The sequence below is a fragment of the Aedes aegypti genome, chromosome 2 (genome assembly GCF_002204515.2).
Source record: "Aedes aegypti strain LVP_AGWG chromosome 2, AaegL5.0 Primary Assembly, whole genome shotgun sequence".
NCBI lineage: Eukaryota > Metazoa > Arthropoda > Insecta > Diptera > Culicidae > Aedes > Aedes aegypti.
Genome location: NC_035108.1, coordinates 348,371,007 through 348,397,700, shown reverse-complemented (window position 1 = coordinate 348,397,700; position 26,694 = coordinate 348,371,007). Strand labels below are relative to the sequence as shown.

At 41.0% G+C, this 26,694-nt stretch overlaps 2 protein-coding genes across 5 annotated transcripts in view; one reads left to right on the top strand and one right to left on the bottom strand.

Annotated features, from left to right (window-relative positions):
• LOC5566648 (protein mothers against dpp) overlaps window positions 1-26,694 on the top strand; it is a 104,604-nt gene that overhangs the window by 5,134 nt on the left and 72,776 nt on the right. Inside the window, exon 2 of one of the 4 annotated variants that reach the window (XM_021846222.1) lies at window positions 8,390-8,614. The gene's annotated coding sequence lies outside the window, so the exon portion shown is untranslated. Of the gene's footprint in view, window positions 1-8,065; window positions 8,615-26,694 lie in introns of all 4 variants that reach the window. The other 3 variants (XM_021846221.1, XM_021846220.1, XM_021846219.1) reach the window with 3 other exon arrangements.
• LOC5566649 (pollen-specific leucine-rich repeat extensin-like protein 1) lies at window positions 17,276-19,733 on the bottom strand. Its single transcript, XM_001650982.2, has 2 exons — window positions 18,454-19,733; window positions 17,276-18,388 (listed from the first exon to the last, which is right to left on the bottom strand). Exons 1-2 carry the CDS (start codon window positions 18,541-18,543, stop codon window positions 17,699-17,701), a joined length of 780 nt encoding a protein of 259 aa, XP_001651032.2. The 5' UTR covers window positions 18,544-19,733; the 3' UTR covers window positions 17,276-17,698.

The window sequence follows — 26,694 nt, the reverse complement described above, 5'->3', positions numbered from 1 at the left end:
CCTGGACCTACAATGGATTTGTGCACTGCAATAGCAGATGAGGTGTTCTGATGTTTCTCGCTCATCGTCACAGAAACGACAGTTGGAGTTTTGAACAACACCGATCTTTTGTAAATGGTATCTGCTGGGGCAGTGTCCTGTTACTAGACCAGTGTATAAACTGAGATCCCTTTTGCTGAGACCTAATAGTTGTTGGGTTTTCTTTGGGTTTATATTTACAAGCCTTTTTGACTGACTCGTATTAGGAGATGCATCCCAGTTTGATGAGGTCTGGCTAACCAGCCAGTTGTTCAGTTCCATTTTTAAGAAACTGTCTGATATTCCGAAGAATGGCTCGGGGCCAGTGAACCTATTAGCAGATCCGTTTCTGGCCAGCTCATCAGCAATTTCGTTTCCCTCTAGACCCGCATGCCCTGGGATCCAATATAAGTTAACTCGATTGCAGAGAGCTAGTTTTTTCAAAGCTAGAATGCATTCCCACACTAGTTTTGAGTTACACGTGTAAGTGTTAAGCGCCTGAAGAGCCGCTTGGCTGTCGGAGAGAATACATATACTTGCGTGTCTGTATTTCCTCTTCAGGCATAGTAACGCACATTCTAAGATAGCATATATTTCTGCCTGAAATACTGTAGACCACTGTCCTAAGTGAATTGAGGTTTTTGTTCGGGGTCCGTAGACTCCAGAACCTGCCAGATTATTCATTTTGGAACCATCTGTGTAGAATTTAATAGACCCTGGAGGGATGTTGGGTCCACCTTCTTCCCATTCTTGACGAGAAGACATGATCACCTTATAGGGTATGTCATAGTTGACTACCATTTCCATCCTGTCACTACACTTTTCTACAATTGGATATAAATCGCGACCATAATATTTTCACATAACTTGATTAACAACTGTCGATAATATTAATTTTGCGATTCTACTCTTTGATTCAGTTTTTGAATTGTATATTCAAACAAGAATAATGATGCTTCGACATTCAATTACAATACGCTGTATTGTATCCAATAATGTATGGTTGTACATTAATGGTTTATTCCGTTCACTGAATGGTACTTTTTTATCCGGGCAGTTATTAATCCTCCCTTTCCCTTGAACTCCCGCTTAATTGAACAATATTTCATGCAAACCATTGGGATTTATTTTCAATTTGAACATATTTAGGCACCCTACTGTCGTGTTTCTGGTCCCCTCTTTGGCTGTTTTGTTTTGATTCTTCGTTTCGCTCCACGATATTTCATTTTATTTTACTTCGTCCCATGAGCAAAATTTTGTTCGAACCATAATATGAACGATGTGCAAATTAAAAAGTGTTCATATTTAAACTGGCCAGACCAACGGTGGTTCGCCATAGCTCCAGAGCTCAATGTATTTAATTAATAATATATAATTTAAATATGTATTTAGTATTCGTTTAAAATCGAGGGAAAGAAAGGCTTAACAATTGGTTTTATTCGTATATCGTGTGACTATAATACAATATGCCCAAAGAAACCAAGGAAATTTTCTATACCAAATGTTCCTAAATCGAATCCAGTCACCTTCAGTATGGCTTTGCTTTGTAGCCACAGACGTTGCACTATAGTTAGCCTAGGCTAAAGAAGGCCTAAATAAAGGCGACTATTCCAGCGGAGATGGATAGCGGCTCTTAGGGGGACCCATAAGAGATGATCAACCAAAACAAACAACTAGCGGAATGTGAAGGAGAGGCTTCTGGACCTATCAGTAACCGGCTAAGGTTCCCGCCAAGGAAGGAGGCGACCAACTTTATTGAAAACAGTGTGGGCAAAAGCCTAGATACTGACGACGGCAGGCACTGGCCGCTCCAGTGCAACATGTGTGGTGACCGATGGCCCGGGACTAATCGAGGCCATGGATCGCAATAGGGAGTACCTCCCTAAAATGCAGGTAGCTGCTGAGCAACTTGATGTCATCATCGAATATGTTAAAAACAAAACAAATATCAGCAAAGACTTGAAAACAAGTCTACTGAAATTGCGACAATCAGTCCTAGCTGCAAAGCAGGACTACGAGAAAGCCAAGGAACAACTGGGCAAGGTAGAAGGCCAAAAAGACACTAGGTCGTGTCAGACCGAAGTGTTTTCCTTCACAGGCAACGCGAATATATCTGATGATATTATTCGATACGCGATGCGGAAAAGGGAAGCTTCCGGTGATGAATACGTGGCGAAAAGACGTATGGTTGCTAAGGGAAAAGTGACCTACGCGGCCGTCCTCCAAAGCGGAAAAGCTGGCACGAGCCAAGCCCCGCGATCAAGAGGACATTGCAACAAAGGAGAGGCCAACACCAATCCTAAGGCCAAGAAAGCCAAGAAAAAGGAGCCACGGGTTAACCGGAACCAGGCAGTGCATCCACAGGAACCACGGGCCCAAGGCAACAGCAACCCGTGGATACGAGTTGGAAATAAGAAAAAACAGAGGAAACCGAAAACGGAGCCCAAGGAGAGCGCTAAACCGAAAACAGCGAAACGTAGGAATTTAGGCGAAGCCCTCGTTATCAAAACGGAGGAAGCAAAATACGCCGAGGTTCTGAAGGCGATGCGAAGCACAGAGAAGCTATCGCCATTGGGCGCAGACGTGCGAAGCATAAGGCGAACTAGGATTGGTGAAATGATCCTAGTCTTAAAGAAGGACGCCAAGGAAAAGGGTGCAGTCTATAAGCAACTGGCACAAGAAGTACTTGGTGACGAGGTTGATGTAAGATCCCTTACTGCTGAAGCGACTCTCCAGTGTAAAAATCTGGATGAGGTCACCGATGCAGCGGAGGTCTCGGCTGCCCTCAAAGAGCAGTGTGACATCGACGTAGCCAGTAAGGCCATCCACCTTAGAAAGGGCCCGCAGGGCACCCAGGTGGCGGCGATCAGGCTGCCGGTCGCAGAGGCCAACAAAGCGAAGAACTTGGGCATACTCAAGGTAGGCTGGTCGGTTTGCCGGCTGAGCATACAACAGCCTCCTGAAGTTTGCTTCAAGTGTTTCGGGAAGGGCCATAAGTCGTGGAATTGCAATGGTCCCGACAGAAGTAAGATGTGCAGAAAATGCGGCGCTGAAGGCCATAGGGCAAGCGATTGTAAGCAAATCGCTAAGTGCCTAATATGTGTCGACAGAGCAGACAACGGACACTTAACGGGCGGACCCAAATGTCCGGGCACAAGCGGAGTATCAAAGCAGCCAAAACGGAAGTAACACAGTTAAATTTAAACCACTGTGATGCAGCCCAGCAGCTGCTTTGGCAGTCAGTCTCGGAAACCAAGACTGACGTGGTGTTATTATCGGACCCATACCGCATACCAGCCAACAACGGGAACTGGGTGGCGGATAGGTCTCAACAGCTAGCAGCTATAGGGACGACAGGACGATACCCAATCCAAGAAGTAGTCTCTAGCTCAAATGACGGTTTTGCGATAGCAAAAATCAACGGCGTGTTCTATTGCAGTTGTTACGCGCCCCCAAGGTGGTCAATTGAGGAATTTTCCCACATGGTTGACAGGATGATGGCCGAACTAGCTAATCGGCAGCCAGTAGTGATAGCTGGCGACTTTAATGCATGGGCAGTGGAGTGGGGTAGCCGCTGCACCAATCAAAGAGGCCAGCTATTGTTGGAATCCCTGGCCGCATTAAATGTAGAGCTGGCAAATGTGGGTACAGTGAGTACCTTCCGCAGAAATGGTGCAGAATCGATCATCGACGTGACGTTTTGTAGTCCTAACCTTTTAGGTACCATGAACTGGCGCGTTGATGACGGTTATACGCATAGCGATCATCAATCGATTCGCTATAGTATAATACCAGGCGGGCAGAAGGCAGCGCGATGTAACTCGACCCAAGCCCGAGGATGGAAAACAGCGCGCTTCGACGGCGAAGTATTCACTGAAGCCCTGAGGCGCGAACGAAACACTCTGGACCTAAACGGTGAAGAGCTAGTTGCTATGATATCACGAGCGTGTGATGCTTCCATGCCGAGAAAAGCCCCTCCTAGAGAGAACAGGCCGCCAGTGTATTGGTGGTGCGAATCAATTGCAAATCTTCGAGCAATCTGCCTTCGGGCTAGACGAAGAATGCAACGCGCACGCACAGAAGCACAAAGAGAGGAACGCGGTGCAGCATTCAGAGAGGCAAAGTTGGCTCTCAAAAAGGAAATCAAGAGTCGAAAACGGGCATGCTTTGAAAGTCTATGCGAGAGTGCCAATTCTAGTCCATGGGGTGACGCCTACAGAGTGGTAATGGCTATCTTAGCCAGAGCCATAGCGCCCCAAGAGAAATCGCCCGAGTTGCTGCGATCGATAATCGATGTACTCTTCCCGCACCATCCCATAAGCCCATGGCCCCCAGCGCCGTATGCGGCAGATGAAGGAGAAGAAGTGGCGAGAGTGACGAACGAAGAGCTGGCAGAAGTCGTGAAATCATTCGCGTCAAACAAGGCACCGGGACCCGATGGTATCCCGAATGTTGCCTTAAAAGCGGCAGTGAACACGGATCCGGACATGTTCAGAACCACGATGCAACGCTGCATTGATCAAGGAATCTTCCCGGATGTATGGAAGCGACAGAAATTGGTGCTACTACCAAAGGCGGGGAAACCACCAGGTGACCCGTTGGCGTATAGACCTATCTGTCTACTAGATACGACGGGCAAGTTATTGGAGAGGTTGATTCTCAACAGACTAGTACCGTATACGGAGAGTGCGGACGGCCTGTCCATCAACCAGTTTGGATTCAGAAAAGGTAAATCTACTCTGGACGCCATCCAGTCGGTCGTTCAAACAGCTGAGGTGGCAATCGAGCATAAAAGGAGCGGCATCCGTTACTGCGCGGTTGTCACTCTGGATGTGAAGAATGCGTTCAACAGCGCAAGCTGGGAAGCAATAGCACACGCGCTTCACCGCCTCAAGGTACCGGTGCAGTTGTGTAAGCTTCTAGAAAGCTATTTTGATGGTAGGATTCTACTGTATGACACAGAGGAGGGGCAGAAAAGCGTTCGAATTACCGCGGGAGTACCTCAAGGTTCAATCCTGGGCCCGCTGTTATGGAATGCGATGTACGATGACGTACTGAGGCTGCCCCTTCCGACGGGTGTTAAGATTGTTGGCTTCGCCGACGATATCACCCTAGTGGTCTATGGTGAATCGATGGAGGAAGTAGAGTTGACAGCAGCGCACTCTATTTCCCTGGTTGAGGAATGGATGAAGTCTAGGAAACTAGGACTGGCCCGTCACAAGACTGAGGTGGTGGTGGTCAACAACCGCAGGTCCGAGCAACGGGCGCTTATCTCGGTAGGTGATTGCACCATAGAGTCCAAGCGATCCCTTAGGCATCTTGGGGTAATGATCGATGACAAGCTGAGCTTCGCTAGCCACGTTGAATATGCCTGTAAAAGGGCATCTACGGCTATAGCGGCGCTTTCGAGGATGATGTCTAACAGCTCTGCTGTAATTGCCAGCAAACGCAAGCTGCTGGCAAGCGTGGCGCTATCCATACTAAGGTATGGAGGACCAATCTGGTCAAAAGCGCTTAGAACGAACAGAAACCTAAAGCGGTTGGAAAGCACGTACAGGATAATGTGCTTAAGAGTAGCAAGTGCATACCGGACGGTATCTAAAGAGGCCGTGTGCATCATAGCCGGGATGACGCCCATCGGGCTCATCATCAAGGAAGATGTTCAATGCTTCAACCAAAGGGGTACCAGAGGAGTCCGCGACACGTGTAAAGAGGAAACGCTCAGAAGCTGGCAGCAGGAATGGGATAACTCCACTAAGGGTAGATGGACCCATCGACTTATACCAAATGTGTCAGATTGGTATGGGGAAGTGAACTTCCACCTGACGCAGTTTCTGTCAGGACATGGTTGCTATAGACAGTACCTGCATAGGTTCGGGCACTCAGAATCTCCTGCGTGCCCCAATTGTGCTGGTGTAGAGGAAACAGCGGAGCATGTCGTGTTCGATTGCCCCCGTTTCATTGTTGTGAGAGGTCGCATGCTCACTACATGCGGAGGGGACACGTCCCCCGACAATATTATAGAGAGAATGTGTGCGGATGCCGAGTGCTGGAATGCAGTAACTACGGCTGTCACTCACATTATGTTAGAATTGCAGCGTCTATGGCGCGCCGACCAAGAGTTGGCTGCAGAGGATTAGCCCTGCCGAGGCTGGTCCCTTGTAACATTGTTTAAGTCGGCTAGGAGAAGCAGTTTGCCTAGGCTACTTCTGCTACACGTGTTGTGCTATATGCACTGGTCCCTTCCCGAAGAAATACCGTAAGGTGGTTCCGGGGAGATGAGGGTCTGAGTCCAAGGGTCATGTCGATGCACTGTTCACCACTTGAGCAATTCTAAATGAATTGCTCATGCACAGTGCATAGGCTGGTTTTAGCGGGTCGTCGTTGGTGCGTCATCCCCGCATTCCCTGAGTTATCTTCTCAGGGGATCTGTTTGCAGATTTCCCCCTTGTAAAAAACAAAAAAAAAAAAAAAGGCTAAAGAAGGCCTTAGCAGGAAGAACGAGATGTGGAACTTGTTTCGCGGGAATGTGCTTTTTACCCCCTTCTCCTAGACTACATATGCACGTTGCACGTCTTGGACAGATGTTGCAGAGAGGTTCATTACTGAACACAACACTTCATCCGCATGTACTACGTTACACGATGCGTTCACATGTGTGAAAATTTGTGACGTCACGGTTTTCATACACAAACTCCTACACACCATCTTGGAAGTGTGTTACACTAGTAACCCATTTACGGCGTTTTTTGCGTTGAATGTTTCTTGAACAACGTGATTCTTTGAAATTATGCCCCAAATTAAATAAAAAATTGCATCCCAGTTTTTTTTTAAATGGAATTATTGTGAATTGCGGTTTTGTTTGTGTATTTATAAGTACGTAATTTACTTGCATGGAATGATCGTTTTCTCTTGGTCGCTTCATATTGTGCATTCAGATTAATTTTAGACCGAAGTTCATAAGAGAAATTAAATATTACCAACAAAAGTTTGCCGAAGTTCGGCGTCGGCATTCTACCGAAGTGCTACGTCGACAAAGGCATTCCTTATGCATCGACGAAGCACTGAATTAGAATAGGCCTTTTCACATGACGTTTCAAATCAGCTGATCCGGAATTGTCAATATTAATATAGAAATATAGAATCACCGAACCTTGCATCGTTAGCTAGAAATATTGAGGAAGAATTTATTTTGGCGATGTTGTTATCGAAAACGAGGATCGATAAAGTCAGATAATTTCTTTTGAAGTTGCAGTGTCGATTAAATCCTACACTCAGACAAACGAACTATCGAGATGGCTTAGAAACCCCTTTTATGAAAATTTGCCGCAAAAATTCGGATTAAATTTTCTTTGAGTAACCAAAGTTTGAAATATTGATGCTTTGATGCAATTTCAATAGTCTAGTTCGTTGCATGTATCGTTTTATATTTCTTATTGATAGATAATATAATATAAAATGTTCTTCTTTATATGCAAAGTGGATAGAAGATAAACCGGACATTTTCCTTTTGAACTAATTAAATTAAAAGTGTGTTATATCAGATCCTGCTGTGTAGTGCAGAAGATTCCTTGATTTCTTAAGCTTTTATACACCCTTTCAAGGTCTTTGGAGTTGTCCAAAACTCACGTGGTCAATGTTTTGGGCATCTGAGAGGTCACACTTCTCTTTCACGATTGATTTATGGTTAGCCTCTTGTAAAAAAATGCTAGAAATTCCGACGTAGATGATAGAGTTATGCTTTTCTTCTTCTTAGCATTACGTCCACACGAGGACAAAGCCTGCTTCTCAGCTTAGTGTTCAATGAACATTTCCACAGTTATTTACTGAGAGCTTTCTTTGCCAAAGTTGTCATTTTCGTATTTGTATATCGTGTGGCAGGTACAGGGGAGTCAAGAAAATTTCCATTACCAAAAAAATCCTGGACCGACCGGGAATCCAGCCCAGATACCTTCAGCATGGCTTTGCTTTGTTGCCGCGGACTATAACCACTCGGCTAAGGAAGGCCCCAATAAAGTAATGTTTTTTTTGTTTGAGAAATATTTAGTCTTTCAGAACCGGATTTTCAAAAATGTTGTCCTATTGAAGCACCGTCCTTAGGATTGTGTGAATGTGAGAGGCAACCCGAATTGTGTGTGCATGTGGATGAAAGCAAACTCCATCGCCGTCCGTAGTCGTCGTCGTCGAGAAGAAGAAAGAGTGTGAAATTTTTGTCACTTTAGCAGACGCTAACGAAACGGATTCGGATTCTTCGCTTTTCGGTTGTCCGTGCGGAATTACGGTGCTCGAGATTAGTGGCGAACGGTGGAATTGCGGTGATTTCGGTTGGATTTGGTGCGTGCAAGCGGTGAAAAGTGTTTTATTCGTTTAGATAAGTAAAGGGGGGCGCAGTGTGTGGTGTTGGCCTCATAGATTGTCCGCATCAGGATCAGTGCAGTATATAGTGACACGGGGATCAACCCACGAAACATTCTACAGGAGGCCATTTCTCGCAACCTTCAAATAAAAAGAGAGAAAACCAACACATTGATCCGGTCGAAAGTCCAGTAGCGCAGCAGCAACAACTGTATCTTGCGGAAATAACCAGGAAGTCCAAGTGAGTAATAGGATAATTCCCGAGAAAAATGATAACATCCCTTTGGGCGCCCACTCCCTTGAAAGCTAAAATGTGGCAAAGTGGGGTTGGGCGGAAGGGTTGCACCCTTTGACGTGTGTTCTAGATAATTATTTATTCATCGCATGAAGTGAATCATTTTCCTTCCATCAAAAGTTATTTTTCATGACAGGACAGCACACGGGTTGGAGGGAGGAAACCGCACATAAAAAAAAAATAGTGGTGAGTCGTGAGTGGATTGAAAAGTTCACTCATCGGTTCACTTTCAGCATCATCATCGGCGTCGAACTCCAATCAAGGCGGAAAAATTCATTCCTCCGTTTTGACAGATTTGATTTCGAACACAACACAAACAAAGCATCCAATCCTCCGTTCGATTGTACTAACACCAAGAAGTGCGCTATCACGCGCATAAACAGTCAATGTTGTTTCGTTTTGTAATGTAATCAGGAGGTGGTGTGCAATGCTATCGGGCCAAGATTATGCTGCTGTGCACATTTTCAATTTGCTTTGATTGACTTTTATGACTGTTTTTTTTAAATAGCAACTTTGTCACTAATTCAAAGAAAAGTCTCTGAAGTGTTTTTTTAAACCAACAAAAATTATCATTAAATAATATTAATTCTTGATGGTCTCTAAGGTCACCTTTTTCTGTTTTTCTCCGTGCAGTAAATCCATGTTTGAAATTCTAAAGAATCCAGAGAAATCATCAAAGTCTCTTACGCGTTTATTTATTCCACAGATTTTACAAAAAAAAAATCTCAGATTTTGCGAGAAAAACCTTCAGGCATTCTTCTAGTGGTTTCTGCAGATATTGCTTCTGGAATACATACTTTTAAGGACTCCTTTAGGGATCCCTATGGACCGATGCACGAGTTCACTATTTGACGTTTGAGCGGTGCCGTGTTATTTACGTGACCATGGCAACGAGTGAATTCGGCACCGCTCAAACGTCAAATTAGTGAACTCGTGCATCGGTCCATAGAACTGTTAGTAGCAGTAGGCGTTTGGACCTATGTTTCATCATAGTGACCCTAGATGATGAATAAATGAAAAAAAAAATCTAGTCCACGGTTTACAAAATTGATAAGGTTATATATTCCGAACACTGACAGCTACTTGACGACGTCATTCATATCCACCTCGAACAAATTTGTTGAAAAAATAATCTAGTGATCCAGACCGTATATGTTACGATAGGAGTGAAGTCACATGTTTACAATCAAATTTGATGATTACATAAATAAAGAGACTGCCTTGTCTTGGTATGCCGTGATCTAGTCATTCCCTGATCAACTCTCAAACCGGTCAGTACTTCATTCTACTACAGTATACTAAGTGGTTATGGGCCCAGATTGAAACATTTCCACTGAAATATGTCTCTTGGTGGAAGTCGCTGTTACCTATCTTTCACTGATGATAAGACAAGACGAATTTTTACATACACATTATCTGGAACGAAAAAGTGAAGACGAAGTCATACACATATTCAATCAATTTAGGAGTTTTGCTGACAATCAAATTGGACGAAGGCTACAAACGTTATGAACTGATAATAGTAAGGAATTCACTAACAAGCTTTCCTGAACTTTCTGAAGAAGCATGGCAAACAACATCAGACATCAGCTAACTACAATCCAGAATAGAAAGGTATGGCTAAGGGCCGATTTCTTCACCTTCGCTTAAGCCGTAAAATACGTTTACCCATATGATTAAACCAGGTTTAAGGCCTAAGCGGTGGTGAAGAAACCGCTTATAAGTGTCTTAACCGTACAATGGACCAATGCACGAGTTCACTATTTTGACGTTTGAGCGGTGCCGAATTCACTGGTTGCCATGGTCACATAGATAACACGGCACCGCTAAAACGTCAAAAAGTGAAGCCGTGCATTGGTCCATAGTGGAGCGATCGCGTTACCGAAAGATTTCTGGGCAGAAGCAGTATCAGCGGCTTCATTTTGGTAAAACCGATCTGCAACGAAAAGGCGTAAGCAAACACCAAAAGAAGCGTGGTCTAGACGAAAACCAGATATGTCCCGAGTCCCGTTCCTAAGCCATAGAAACTGAAATGGGATGCCAAATCAAATGAAGCTATTTTCATGGGATATGCAAAACATACAAGAACCTATCATCTATCTATGATTCCGTTAAGTGTAGTATAGAGTATTTAAGAGTAGAGATGTTAATTTTATCCATAAGTCAATAGAACGAGATCAAGAAAAAGGCAATAGTCTGTCAAAACGAGACAAGAATTCATAATTTTGTTAGCCTAGATTTTTTTAAAAGCCATTACTATTACTGATCAGATTAGGAAAATGAACAGCTATTCAATACTGGAGAAGAGAAATGCAAGAATCTGAAGTTTCGCAGTGTTTTTCGTTCACAGAAAGGAGTCATAAAAATAGTTCTGACGATTTAAATGACGTGACAATAATGGCGAAGTGAAATGGGGAACGTTGTCAGATACAAAGTAAGGATTTCGCAAAAGGCTCTACTCAAAAGTACCGAATGGATTTTGATGAATTATTCGCATTTGTAGCGAAGCAAGTTACGTTCCGCATGTTGTTGAGTATTGCTAGTCATAGAAAGACGCATGTGAAGCACGTAGATGTTAGAACCGCTTATCTTAATGGACAACTGGAGGAAACTATCTATATGCGACACTTCAGTCGTAGCGCTGTTGTATTTTGTACAACACTGTTGAAAAAACCTCGCTTTTCATTCACAACAGCAGCGTGGTGGTTCTGACGGTGGCAAACCGCGCGACGACTGGAAGGTAAAGGAGGAGTTAATACGTATTGAAACAATCGGTGAAGGTCTGGAGCAGAAAAGTCTATGCAGTATTCAAGACGTTGGTTGGGTTTCAAACAGTGTCGAACTAATCAAAGTTTGTACAAGCGCAGCACTACAGGAGGAGCGACAAAATTTATTCTGATTTACGATGATGACCAGATTATCATTACAGCAATTGAAGAGAAATTTTTGTCGATATGCAATGGAGTGGAGCTCCAACGAGCGAATCCCCACTGTATGTCTATAATATCCCTAAAAGATTGAAACTAGTAGGATAAGTAAAAATATTGTCGTTTCAAACAAAAAATTAAAAATTTTCGTCAAATTATTTACTCTTCCATAATTCTCCAGCAAATTGTATGCAAACTGTCTTTTATGCAAGTATTACAGATAAAAAGAAAGATATGACGACAAATCACGGTTTTATATATAGTAATTGACAGTAATTCTTTTGGGTGTACACGTGAGGTTTTCGAAAAACTAAAAATTAAAGCGGTAAGAATATACGTCTGGCAGGTTAAGAGCTAAGAAATTAATAAAAAATGAAAACTGAAACTACCACTCACACATGCGGATTGTTTTAGTTCGTCTCGATGTCTAGGCTAATTCGATTTTTTGAAAATGTGCACCGGTTTGGAGTTATTCCGGTGCGTCAATGGGTCCGGTGGGTAAATAATTTACGTTAATATGTTGACTTCGCTAAAAATGATCCCTTGCCATGGGCCTGGGGGCCGGTATAAATAACAAAAAAAAACAAAAAAAAAAAATACCCAAAGAAAAAAAATTGGTGGTCCCATTGTTTAATTTAGTTATCACATAAAGTGCGGCCATTCGTAGTATCTATTTCCAGCACAGCCTCCGGTATCGGCACACTTGGAGATCACCTCAGCAGATAGAATCGCAAATCGACCACGTTCTGATCGATGAATGTCACTTCTCCGACATGACCGACGTCAGAAACTATCGTGGCGCTAACATTGACTCCGACAACTACTTGGTGATGGTGAAACTACGCGCAAAACTATCTGTCATCAACGATGTACGGTACCGACGCCCGCCTCGGTACAATCTAGCGCGTCTGAAACAACCAAATGTCGCCAATGCGTCGAGGCAGCGTTGCCGGATGAGGGCGAGTTCAATAGGGAGATAGCTGAAGGACAGTCAAAGCCGCCATGAACGACGCTGCCAAAAGCATAGTCGAGTACGTGGAACGGAGTTTTAGAAACGATTGGTTCGACGAAGAATGCCAGGGTGTTTTGGAGGAGAAAAATGCAGAACGGGCTGCAATGGTACGCGGAAAAACGTGGAACGATACAGGCTGAAGCGGAAACAGCAAACTCGCCTATTGCGGGACAAAAAGCGCCGTGTGTAAGAGGTAGAATACCAAGCGATGGGTTGCTGAACCGTTCTCAAGAAACGCGGAAGTTCTGTCAGAAGCTCAATCCCGCAAAGGCTTCGTGCTGCAAGCTGAAATATGCAGTAATAAGGATGGGAGTATCTTGACGGACGGACGTGAAGTGATCGAAAGGTGGAAGCAGCACTACGATGAACACCTAAATGGCGCATAGAACACAGGCACAGAAGGTCAAGATAGCAAATGTGGTGGCTACGTCAGCACAGCGAACAGTGGAAAACAACCAGCTCCCTCAATGGAGGATGTTAAGGATGCCATGCAACATCAGCTCAAGAACAAGGCCGCTGGCAAGAATGGTATCGGAGCCTAACTCATCAAGATGGGCCCGGAGATGTTGGCTGCTTGTCTGAATCAACTGATAGCCTACATAGCGATGGACTTTCGTGCCTGCTGTTCAATATTGCACTCGAAAGTGTCATGCGCAGAGCTGGATTTAATAGTCAAGGCACGATTTTCACGAGATCCAGACAATTTGTTTGCTTCGTGGACGACATGGATATTATTGGAAAAAAAATTGAAACCGTGGCGAATTTGTTCACCCGCCTGAAGCGACAAGTGTCGGACTACAACATTTAGCCGTTCAAAACCAGGACGTTAGGCAACAATTTGTCATTTCGATTATGTTGTTTACACATATAGCCCTCTGTTAATTTTCAACATCTATTCATTTCTGTCGTCGCTCGTTTTCGATTCTATCCATTTTTCCATTTCACTACTTTCATTACTCTCTTTCACTTTGAGTATAAGTATTGCATTCACCGAAAAAAGCCAATAAATTTTCATAGAAATTAAAATGGAGTCAGATTTATATCGTTATATTTGTTGGATAGAAGTTGATTGAACATGAAGTCCTTTTTTTCTCGAGTTGACCCAAAGACCCACCGTAATAACTCCGAACCGATGGTCATTTTCGAAAATTCCAATGATACACACCAAAAAAATCTTAGATTTACACGTAACGTTATTTTAGTTTCAATCATGCAAAGCCATCTCTCATGCAGTCTTCAATGATAAAACTTATAAACACATCTATTATATCCAACATTGTTACCAAATTCTTTAATATTGAACGCAACACGTCTTCTCTCAAAGAATGTTGCTTGCAAAATGGCTCGGTTTACATGATTTTCCCGCTGAAAATTCAATCATAAATAATGCACATCAAATGACAAGCCGTCGATCCATTCATGTGCATTATTTTTGGTAGAATATTCAGCGTGGAATCATGTAAACTGAGCGATTTTGTTTCCAATTTCACTTTCAAGATGCAAGAAAGCATGCAATATTGGCGAATGTTGGATGTAAGATCATGAAATGTTTCAGTTTCACTCAAGATTGCAAGCATTTTCGAATGCAATGAGACAGTTTACATTATTTATCGTTGAACATTCATTTATAACTCGTTTAACCCTCAAAGCCCCGGGACAGACCTTTTATTTTCAATCGATTGGTGCTCAGAAGCAAATAAGTTTAACGAAATGCGGTTTTCACTATGATCAATGGGATGAGTTAGACTTCCTGCGAGTTGGGTTTTCAAACCCGAAGTTCAGGTCTGAACATGTTTTTCAATCGGAAATAAGTGTTCCCTAGTCACATATTTTACAACTTTACAGCTAAACCAATGTTTAACGATAAGTTTTAGCCAGTTTTAGACATTATGTAACGGACCAAGGCAAGAGTACACTATGTGGTTTATTTTCATGCATGGGACGAAAGCCGGAACCTGGTTCCGGAAGTACTTTCCGGGTAGGAGCCGAGGCCAAGGAACACATATAAATTTGACCCAAAGCAACATATGCGGCTACTTGAACGTCATGAAATCAACTCAGAAAGCTAATAGAAGACATCAACTCTCAAAATTATCAATTTTACCATGTGGCCAAGGCTGTGTTGTGAAGTCACTTCCGGAGAACCAGGACACAAATAATGATGAAGCTCAAAAAAAAAGGCATGCGACTGCTCAAACTTCATGACATAGCCTCAGCGTTGCTGTATGAACATGCTTCTTTCCTATATGGACACTTCGACCAGATTGTAAAACGTTGTTGGGATTCTGAGGTCACTTCCGGTGAATCTAGAGATAAACATAAACAACAGGTAAAACTAGATATGCGACCGCTTAGACTTATTGAAATAACCCCAGCGTGACTGTAAGATCATGCCTGTATGGACACTTCGAGGTCACTTCCGGTGAATCAGAAGCAAACATATATAATTGGGTAAACTAGGCATGTGACCGATCTAATGTCATGAATAACCTCAGCGTTGCTATAAGAACGTGCTTTTGTTTGTATTGATAATTCGGCCTCATGAACAGACAATGTCGGGTTTCTTAGGTCACTTCCGGTGATTCAAGGAACAAACATGAATAGAATAAAAGGTAAAACTAGAAATGCGGCTACTTAAACTTCATTAAACAACCTCAGCGATAGTTCTGATATATAACCAGACAAGAGTTCACTTCCGGTGAACCAGGAGATAAACATATATAATACGTAAGACCAGGCGTGCGACTGCTCAAACTTCATGAAATAATCTCAGAGTAGCTGCTTGAACATGCTTCATTCCTTTATTGACTTTTCGTCAAGTTGGACAGGCAAAGACCGGATTCTGAGGCCACTCTCGGTGAATCAGGAAACAAATGTGGATGAAGATCAAAACTAGACTTGCGACTGCCCAAACTTTATGAAACAACCTCAGCATTGCTATAAGAACATGATGCTTGCCTGTAAGGAAACTTCGGCCAAAATACCAGACAATGACCGGGTTCTGAGGTCACGTTTGGTGAACCAGAAGACACACATAAATAAAGTATAAAAAGAGGTGCGCGGCTATTCAAACTTCATGAAATCGTCTTAGCTCTGCTTTGCTGTTTGCAATTGTTAAATACACAAGTTATAAAAATTGTGTTCACCTTTATTTTGATAAAAGATAATCGAGTTCTTTTATCATATTTGTTTCCTGATTCAACAGAATAGATCTCAAAATCCGGACATTTGGCTACATGCAAGAAACATGTTCTTACAGAAAAAATGAGTATAACTCATGAAGTTTGAGTAGTCACATGTCCAGTTTTACTTTTTTGTGTTTGTTTCTTGGTTCGGAAGTGAACTCAAAATCTGGTTATTGTCTGGTTATATGGCCGAAGTATCAATACATGTAAAAGGCTTGGTCATACAGGAACGCTGAGGTTGTTTTACGAAGTTTGAATAGTCGCATTTCTAGTTTTACTCTTCATTCTATTCATGTTTTTTTTCCTGAATCATTGGATGTGACCTCAGAAACCGGCCCTTGTCTGTTCATCTGACAGAAGCATCAATACGTAAAAAGCATGTTCTTACAGCAACGCTGATGTTCTTTCATGAAGTTTGAGCGGTCGCATGTCTAGTTTTGAGCTTCATCCACATTTGTGTCCTGGTTAACCGGAAGTGACCCTATAACCCACCCTTGGCCATATGATAAAATTGACAATTTTGAGAGTTGATGTCTTCTATTAGCTTTCTAAATTGATTTCATGACGTTCAAGTAGCCGCATATGTTGCTTTGGGTCAAATTTATGTGTTCCTTGGCCTCGGCTCCTACCCGGAAAATACTTCCGGAACCAGGTTCCGGCTTTCGTCCCATGCATGAAAATAAACCACATAGTGTACTCTTGCCTTGGTCCGTTACATAATGTCTAAAACTGGCTAAAACTTATCGTTAAACATTGGTTTAGCTGTAAAGTTGTAAAATATGTGACTAGGGAACACTTATTTCCGGCTGAAAAAGATGTTCAGACCTGAACTTCCGGTTCGAAAACCCCACTCGCAGGAAGTCTAACTCATCCCATCGATCATAGTGAAAACCGCATTTCGTTAGACTTATTTGTTTCTGGACACCAATCGATTGAAAATAAAAGGTCTGTCCCGGGGATTTGAGGGTTAACATGATTATCATAGAAGTTTACGTGCCATGTAAATTTAGGATTTTTTTGCCGTGTAATCGAAAAACTAGACATCCGGACGATTCCATTCGAACTTAGGTTCAGTTCCTAACCTTTCCGAATGACAGTATTTTGATTTTGTTTTTCATTTGCTGGGCGGATACGGGTTAATTGGTATTTAAAGTAACGCGTTTCTTTAATTAACGGAATTTGTGTATTCAACTAATTTTGAAGAATTCTTGTTTTTCTTCAAAGTCTTGCCAGTTTCTGAGTAGTTTTTTGTATACAATTCTTGTATGAGCTGCTCTAGAAGCTGAGATAATGGTTTCCGATTTTTACCTTATTGTTGATCAATGTGTATTTCAATTTGTTGAGCAGTCTTTTGAGAATTTGGAATTTTATTACGCTTATAAAGTTAAGGTTGCTTTCAGGATTATTTATAGGTAGTCGCTTGTGATATTATTATTGATCATTATTTATAAAACATTTTGTTATTTTTCATCATTTTTTATTAATTTCTTTTTTTTTTCAAAAGGCATTTCTTGGCCTTTGTTTTTCCTTCATGATACTTGAAGTTAGTTACCTTTATGGGTATTTGCAATGCATGAGATATGTAATCACAATGATGTTACCTTGATTCACTTTCTCGGAATTTATACTATGAATGTTTCTCTAATAATACTTTGCTATTGAGTTATTCTGTGGGCTAACTTTTCAAATGTTTGAAGTCAAATGTTTTCAAATGAAAAATTTAAATTAAGCAATTCCAATGATTCGGTAAATGCCATCTCAGTATCAAGTTTTCGCAAACCACTCCTAATGTGCTATAAATTTGTCCTAATTTTGTGCAATTGGCTAGAATAATTTATCTCCTCATGTGCCTGGGCGGCATCGTCATGCGGAGGTATTTGGCTAGTATTTTATGATCGCTCACTCACTAAAACGAAGTACCGGGTGCAGGGGCTGTGTTTGAGGAAAGCACTGGGCCGTTAAAGCCCGGAAGTGGAGCCTCGTGCCTTCCGGCCGGTGTCTCAGCGATGTACACGGATGGTCCGCCGAGGGGAGTGTCCACGTTCACCGTAGTCTGGGCTCCGTCCTGTTCCCAAGTTTGCGCTACCGGTCCAACTGGAAGTGGTGCTGGTGGTGGTGGCGGAGGTGGGTAGGCAATGGCTGCTGGGGGTGGCGGGAAAGCAACTGGAACGGCAACTGGCGGATAGGCAATTGGCTGAGGGAAGGCAACTGGTGGCGGCACAGGTACTGGTGGTGGAGGTGGTGGTGGCACGAATGGATCGGGAACGCAGTAATCTTCCAACGAGTGGTACACAACCGATGCCGGAGGGTTGATGGTGTCCTTCGGGAACAAGAATGAGTACACACGATTCGGCAGATACACCGAACCGATCGACTCTGGTTTCTTGACGCTTGAGAGTCCTCCCAATCGATTTGAGTGGCTACCCAATGCAGTGAGTCCTGTGAGACCAGTGAGACCACTCAGTCCGGACAGACCGGCTACTTTGGCTGTTATAGTGGGCAGGACATAGCGGAGGAATGCCTTCGTCAGGATCAAGGGCTTGGCAGATGTGAGTGTTACTCCTGCCAGTAGCACTACCAGCATAACGAAGGTAAACTGAAATGATAAAGGAAACCAATTCGATTAAAATCCTTAGAATAAGATGAAATATGGATACTTACCCGCATTGTGAAGATGTGCGTATTTGCGTTACAGATGTTTGCAAATTGAAGAGCAGATGTGATGTACTGCATATTGGATTCTAACATCATCTTTTATACCTGTGACTGTTCTGCTGGAGACGACCGGTTGCATTTTGGCCAGTTTTAGATTCTTCTGACCTCTAAAGTTCCAAGGGGACCAAAAACTGCGGCTGCATCTTATCGCGCGCAAACAAGTTACGGCCTACAAAACGATCAAATGCCCAACAGCATTGATCAATGATGATCGTATGCGCGTATCATAGACTCAATACGCGCGTGAATCTGCTCAGCATTCTTCCCATTTACGCAATGTTGGTGGAGTGTGTGATCGCTTATCATCAATAAATTCCATTCCGGCGTTGACAGTGCTTGGCACTGTTTCTCATACACATATGCTAACGAGCAAACGGAAATGACTCCAAGCGATTTGATCAGCTGTTTGCCTACGATTCTCGATTCGTTCTCAGTTCAAACAGAACGCCGGTGAACCGGAATCAAACTTCAAAACCCCAAGCTATCGATGGAAATACATATGTTGACGCGGACGGGAAGTAAGGCAAACATTGATAAGCAAAAAGGGTGCTCTGCCGGGTGCGGTTCATTGATTACTAATAATCGGCTGATTGGTGTGGAAGGTTTGCGCGAGTTTTGCAAAGACCACGAAGTGATCGCGTGTAATGTTTCAAGTCACACGTGTCGTCGAATTTGAATGGGTTAGATGCTGCACATGTTCATGTTGATCGGTTAAGGTTTTCTGTGCGGCGTTATTCGTAATCGGTCTAAGGGGGTTTTGCTGTACGGCACACGGCCTGGATGGGTTCGAATCGCGCTGACCGGCGTCTGGTAGTGAAAGTTGATACTTTGGAACGACCGGTAGGCGCCAGTTGTTTGGAATACTGGTTGCGCGCTGTGAAGCGATGCGGGCTTTCTGTATGTTTGGAGTTGAGGATCGCTTGGGAAGCGAAGCATGCTTTGCTGTTGATATGGGGTTATTGTACAAGAAAGAGTGACCACAGATCATTGTGGAAGACTCATTCACCAGGAAAGAATTGAATACACATTAATTTAAAAAATAATAATAATACTGTTTCCGTTGCATGGCTGATTCCAAAAAGCCAATTTAAACTGTAGTCCAAAACTATCACAATTGTATTTAAACCAAGATTAATTATACTGGGCTTCCCAGTATGAATATCTCTTAATTTGATGTGTAATGGATTCACATATCTTCATGCACGATTTTTAATGTTTTTGGAAAAATGTTTTTAGGAAAGTTATCTGAAATTCAGACCAATTTAAAATTTAAAATTTCGAAACAACCAAGTTATTAATTTCTGGTCTAGTACCAGGTCTTTTTTTAGAGACTTGGTCTTTATTTTTAAAGAAAGGTCTTTTTTAAAAACAAAATTGTCTCTAAAGTCTCTTTTTTTCCTTATCTTGCTTGCAGTGAATTCTAATGCAAATTCCTGCAGACCCCAGAGAAGTCTTCAGAGACTGTTACGTGACTATTCAAAAATTACATCAAAGATTTCTCGAGGAAAAGCTCCAGAAATTTAACTAGTGGTCTCTTCAAAGATTTCATCAGGAATACTTTCAGGGACTCCTACAGGGATCTCTCCAGAAATTCTTCTAGAGATTACTCTACAAATTCTCCCAGATATTCCTTCAACGATTTTTTAAAGGATATCTTGAGAAATTTCCCTAGAATTTTCTCCGGCTGTCACTAATTTTAATGAAAATTATAAACGTAAGTATATGAAATTTGAATAGGAACTAAACATCCGATTTTAGCTGTGGTCGATTTATAAAAGCATCAAATCCGATTGCTAATAATAACGTTAAAACATGTAAAAATCTAAATTTTTTGTTGCCTTTCCAAAAGTATAGATCTGAATCTAAATATCTGAAATGAATAATTTTTATTCATATTGAAACTACCTGAAAAACTATGATTTTGTGAAGTTATCTTAAGTGGAAAGAAAAATAAGTGCTTTTTTTATTTTTACCATTTTCATAGCTACAATGTACTTGAACTCACCACATCGAATGATTTTAATAAAAACATTCATTACTAATTAAGTTTCAACAAAACACAAAATATGGTCTGTGCAGGCTAGATAAGAATTGATTTTCAAAAAATAAAACTTTCAGTGTAAAAGGTTATTTTATCAAGCAAAATTTTCACAGGCAGCATTTAAAATGCCCCAAGAAATTTTTTTTAAAATTCTGGGACACCCTATCTTTATTGTATTTCTTGAATCTGGAATTATTTTGTTAATCCTGAAGAAAACATTTTGACATTTTGACACTCTTAATGTAATTTTATTTAGTTTTTTATTTAGTTCTACGAAATCCTTTATCCTAGTAAAAAAACCTTTTTTAAATCCTTCACATGATAGTAAATAAAGCTTTCACCCAGACCGTTAAGCATCCCAAGTAACAATTTCAATGCTTTTTGATCTTATATGTTATTTATGGAGGTTTTATTAGAGATGCATCAAATCCTGACAAATTTTATACAACATTGAAAAGTGCTAAACGGTCTTTTCAGCAAAAACCACTTTAAAACGCTCTGTAGATACCTATAAGTACTATTTTGAAGGAGCTGTGTAGTGTCTAAGAAAACCTATACTTAAAACCTCATCATATTTGTCTTTCAAAGACATCGATAAAACTGCACTAAGTCATGTTAAAACCTTCTTAAATCTCAATTGTCTGATGATATTGGAATGCAGTCTGCGTGTGATTACCAATATCATAATGTCGATAATAATAATTCTCTACATGGAGTATGAGTTAATCAGAACCCGAAAATAGAAATGACAAATATTCATTTCGTACAATTATCTTATTACCGTATGTAGCATATTTTTCCCATGCTTGCCTGAACTTCCCGTTCTAGTAAGGCAACGATACCGCAAATAACAGATGAGCTACACGAACAAACTCTCAATTTTCAGGCACCTATCACTTACCGTTCTCTGCATCAGTACAACCGACACAACAATTCATTCAAGTAAAACCATAATTTGATACGTAACAACGCAAATTTAGTTCATTAAATTACATCACAAAATCATATCTTCCGATTTGTTTATCTTTTTGACAGCACTAGCTTTCCTGAGCGCATTAAGTTTAAGCCAAGGGTCCCAAAAAACCTATTTGTCTTTGCGCAGAACAATTAATCTGATTTAGGAATATTTTGGCCAGTGGAGGGTTTTGCGAAAGGATTCATAAGATCAAAATCTCTCATGAATGATTATATTATACGGAATAATCACCAATTGATCTTAAACCATTCCAGACAAAACCAGCAAGATTTAAATGGATGGAATCAATTTTTACTGTCGCTGTTTCGGGTTCATGCGTGGGAAATTTCAATTTGTGATTGTGATGAGCATGCCATCATTCTGAAAATGGAATGAAATAAAAAATTAGATAGTCAATTATGATGTCGTAATTGTGGCGCGTTGTTGTAAATCTAAAAATATTGTGTCGTTCCACCAGTAAATTTTCTTTGGCATGAATTTCACGCAATGGAAAGGAAATTTACTGCCCCGCAAAAAAATGATGATTTTAATATATTATTATGGTTCGGCAGACATCATGATGATTTCAATATTATAAAAAAGGTTATGATTTATAAACAACTTGTTGGCTGATGTTTGTTCAATCATAAGCTCTTAACGTTGGTTTTATTCCGTATTTTAGGATATCGCAAAAGATCTAATACCGCCAGTTGAGCTCAATAAGACTATACAATAGCTCTTTTGTATGTTTTATAGTACACTACAAGAGTAGATGTATGCATACGATGCAAAACCAAAAAGGTTAGAAGCGGTTTTAAGGTATAGCCTTAACAACCTCCTGTAGTGTGGGCCTCTTCAGGTTTAACGGAGTTTTATCAAAGGTTTATTAAGGTTGTTAAGTCTAATAAGGGGGCCTTCCTTAGCCGAGTGGTTAGAGTCCGCGGCTACTAAGCAAAGCCATGCTGAAGGTGTCTGGGTTCGATTCCCGGTCGGTCCAGGATCTTTTCGTGATGGAAATTTCCTTGACTTCCCTGGGCATGGAGTATAATCGTACCTGCCACACGATATACGAATGCGAAAATGGCAACCTTGGCAAAGAAAGCTCTCAGTTAATAACTGTGGAAGTGTTCATAAGAACACTAAGCTGAGAAGCAGGCTCTGTCCCAGTGAGGACGTTAATGCCAAGAAGAGAGAGAGAGAAGTCTAATAAGTTCTAAAATGAGTTTTAACGATCTGGTGGTAACAACAGCTTGTAGTAAATGAAAAAAAACTAAAAATGTTACTTGGGATGGCTTCTCTATAATAAAGAAACGTTAAATAATATCAGTGTACCAGATCCCGCTCATTTAAGGGAAGTTATGTGTTCAAACGTTTATTATACAATAACTATTGTTTCGATCAATATTATTTTTATGTCACAATGTAGCTCCAAGTATAGCTAATTGACGAGGTTGGTGGTCTAATGGCTACCGCTTCTGCTTCATATGCAGAAGGTCATGTGTTCAATACCAGGCCCGTCCCTTTCCTCGTACTTTGTACTTGTACCTTTCACTTGCTTCTATCTTCCACTCTCTATCTATCACACTCACACCCTACTCGTTCATAGCAAACCAGAAACGGACAAGAAACCGTTTCCCTACGCCTGATACATAGGCAGTCTGCTAACCAAAGAGCAAACCTCTTTGCCATGCCTATCCCCCAACCCATACACTCCTGCATGAACTGGCTTGAACGCAGTGCTATATACGGCTTACGTGGGTGCCAGTTTAACGCATCATCAATTCCTCCCCCTTTCCCTCATTGGTCTGCATTCTGACGTGGCAGGCGCCATTGTTGCCTAAAAATAGAAGATCACCAGCACTTACACACTGAGGGCGTCTGTTAGCCCCAAGCAGTCATTCGATTGGTTCCTTGTGTAAGTGCAGCTGATCTGGCGATACTGAAGTAGCAACCACGGGCGGCCAATCAAGCTCAATGTAGCTCAAAGTTTAGGTAATCAGCGGCAAAATAAAACTCATAACAAAACTATTTTACTGCATTTGTTATTGCATCTAAGTGTTCCTATTTCCGCTCACGGTAAACAGATTTCGTGACGAACTTACTAAAAATGCATTATTTCGAATTTCATTATTCATCAGTGAATCACATTGTCATCAAAACAGATGGATAACAAACAAAACAGCAAGCTCTATCACAACCGTTTGTCCTAACTTGTGCGGATTGGAATACAATCAAAAGCAAAATTGTCATGGCAATCACAGGGTGCAACCTTTTCAACTCGTGATTAATCAGTTATTTTAAACACAAAACCAAATTTGTTCTATAAATGCTGTTTCATAATGTGTCAATGTTTACCAACACGAAGAAAGATCTCGAAAATTGCAATGCGAAGCCCAGAAAATCGCTGCGCACGTGGTGATCGATCATTGTCATATTCGGTTCAAGTGGTGAAAAACTGTTGTTGCAGAAGAATAGGAGATTATAATGTCTTTGTTGCTGCGGGTTGGGTGACAATTGATTCACTGACCATAGCTACTACTGCAATGAAGAATGCTCCATACTAGAATCGATATTTCCTTGAAATTTTGTTTAATTTTTTGCATGACCGGTTATTGGAATACACAAAAATACCTAGTGATCCAATAATCGCTCACGTGGTCTTGTTTTTTTTTTCAATATGAAGTATTATTTTATCAAATGATAAAAAATAATATCATACGACTTCATTTGAAAGTTGTTAATATTGCTAGAATATATCCGTGCGAAAAATGTTGGTTTTTGACACGAAAAATCAATTTTTACCCGGAAATAGGAGGATAAGCGGATTAATTCTTTAATTCTCAGACTAACTATTTTTACAACTCTAGCGCGATCTAGAACTATTAAATACTGGAAAAGTAAATAAAAACCAGTCTAACCGTTTAAAAACCAGTTAACCTTTACTGGACTGCGTAGCACATCATATCTTTGAAGTATTTATGATTATTTGACGGAAATTAAAAGACCTTTTATCTTCTAAATTCTGAAAACAAATGATTTGAAGATGTTTATTCTTTGGGGGTAAAATGAACCACTCGAGATGGGGGTAATATGAATACCGGGGTAGGATGAATACTACCGGATTTTATTTCAGATGCCAAGAGTTTATCAAAGAAAAATACAAAGGCAGTCAAGGACAGCCATCTAAATGGTCGCGGTTAAACGTTCCATCGGTTCTGGAATGTCTGTGAGATATGCATTGATCATGTAGAAGATTCCGAGAATCATACCGCAACCGGTACAATTTGAGTGATGTTTATTTTACCCCCAGTATATGTTCATATTAACTCCATTAATGTTAATTTTACCCCCAAGTTATGTTAATATTATCCCCATCACATGTTCATTTTACCCACATGTTTGGAACATTGACTCTGTGGAAAGAAATTTTCAAAATTATAATAATGTTGATAACATTTTATTACCATCTCAATATTTCTTTGTTACATTGCATAAACATCCTTCTTCAATCCTGACCGATTTAGATAGAATATAATAGCTTCATAAGCAAGAAAACATGAAAATGGCTTAGGGTTTTCATTTTACCCCTTGTACCCCTTTTATATAATTTAATTCCAACTAGAATTTGTATCCTTTGACCCCTCCCCTTGGTTATGCGACCTTGCCGCGATGGGAGGGCATAATCCATTAGCCCAAATGATGGAAACCTGTAGTGGTGGTATCACATTTTGGCATTTTTTTTGCTTAAAGCCGCGTCATAATTCATATGGCATGTGATCCAACGGACATTCTGCGTCATTGATAGAATTGATGCCCATTAAAAAAAATAATCTATTCGAAGTGGACATTAATACTATTGGTGACGATCAGTTTGCCTTTTGCTAACCAGAATGATCCGTAGCCACTCTTACTATTAGCTAGCTAGACACATCGTTATCATACGACGTAGGGAATATTTTTTTTTTTTTTTTTAAGGCACTCCGTGCTCGTGGCCACTATTGTGCCGGAATCAGTTTATCTGTATCTTCCTTACCGATACAGTTCTATTTTTAACTAATCTATATTTACATTTTGCTTTTACTCTCTTCTGCTCTTTTGCTCTCACACCGAGCAGGTAGGAGAGTGCTCTGCTGTTGGTCCAATCGATTTCCATAAGCCATAGTCCATTGCTCTCGCGGTGGTTCGTTTTGCCGTGTTCCTGAGTCGTTTGAGGCTAGCTGCCTGCGAAGTGGGTCAGTTTGTCTCAGTCACCATCTGAAACTGACGGAGGATGGATGTGCTCCCCTCCTAAGCACGGTCCTCCGTGCGGCGTCTTCTGGTGGCTGGACGGGTTATTTTTTGGAGGGGCTGGGAATTGAATCCATGACCTTCCGCTTATGAAGCGAAAGCGTTACCTCAAGGCTACGGACCCCCCTATCGTAGGGAATATTACTCTGAGGAAAATGATTAGTAGATTCACTGAGTAGAAATAAGTGGCGACAATCTTATTTGAATATCTTTTTACATTGCCATAAATAGAAATACCTCTAACAACGGTATAAATAATCTAATTCCAGCTTCATTTTCGCAAAATTTACATGTAGAAAGTAGGCGTTGTGAAGCATTGCATTTGCCACCGAAAAGTGAATCTTGTAGGAGACTGTTATAGAAGCCTAAGGAACTTTACTCTTAAATATTCACTATATAAATTACTAGGTGGTAGGTCATTTGGCATAAAGTCGTTTGGCATAAAGCCGTTTGGCATAAAGTCGTTTGGCATAATGGTCATTTGGCATAAAGTCGTTTGGCATAATGGTTGTTTGGCATAATGGTCGTTTGGCATAATAGTCGTTTGGCATAATGAGTCTGAAACCAAGAATTTATTAGAACTTTTTTACGTTTCTATTTAATCTTTCTGATGACATCAGGCTTGTTTAGAAGTCAATTGATACAAAAAGATACTTTATTCAACAATCATATGCTCTTGAATAGACTAAAGCATATAAGGAAAGAGTATTTTATTATTTATTCAGAAATTACCCTCCATTCAAATATTAATTCTTCTTTTGAGTTTCGCTATTGAAATATTTTTTTTTGCGCTGGAGATTTTGATAAATTTAGCACAAATTAACTCTTCTTTCAAACATTCTACTTATTTTTAAATATGATATAACCATAATTATAAGTATAAGGACTGTTGATTGAAAATTAA

Coding starts and splice junctions, on each gene's coding strand:
- LOC5566649 (XM_001650982.2), bottom strand. CDS start 18,543: ATGATGTTAGAATCCAATATGCAGTACATCACATCTGCTCTTCAATTT. Junction 18,389..18,453: donor CGCACATCTTCACAATGCGG/GTAAGTATCCAT, acceptor TTATCATTTCAG/TTTACCTTCGTTATGCTGGT.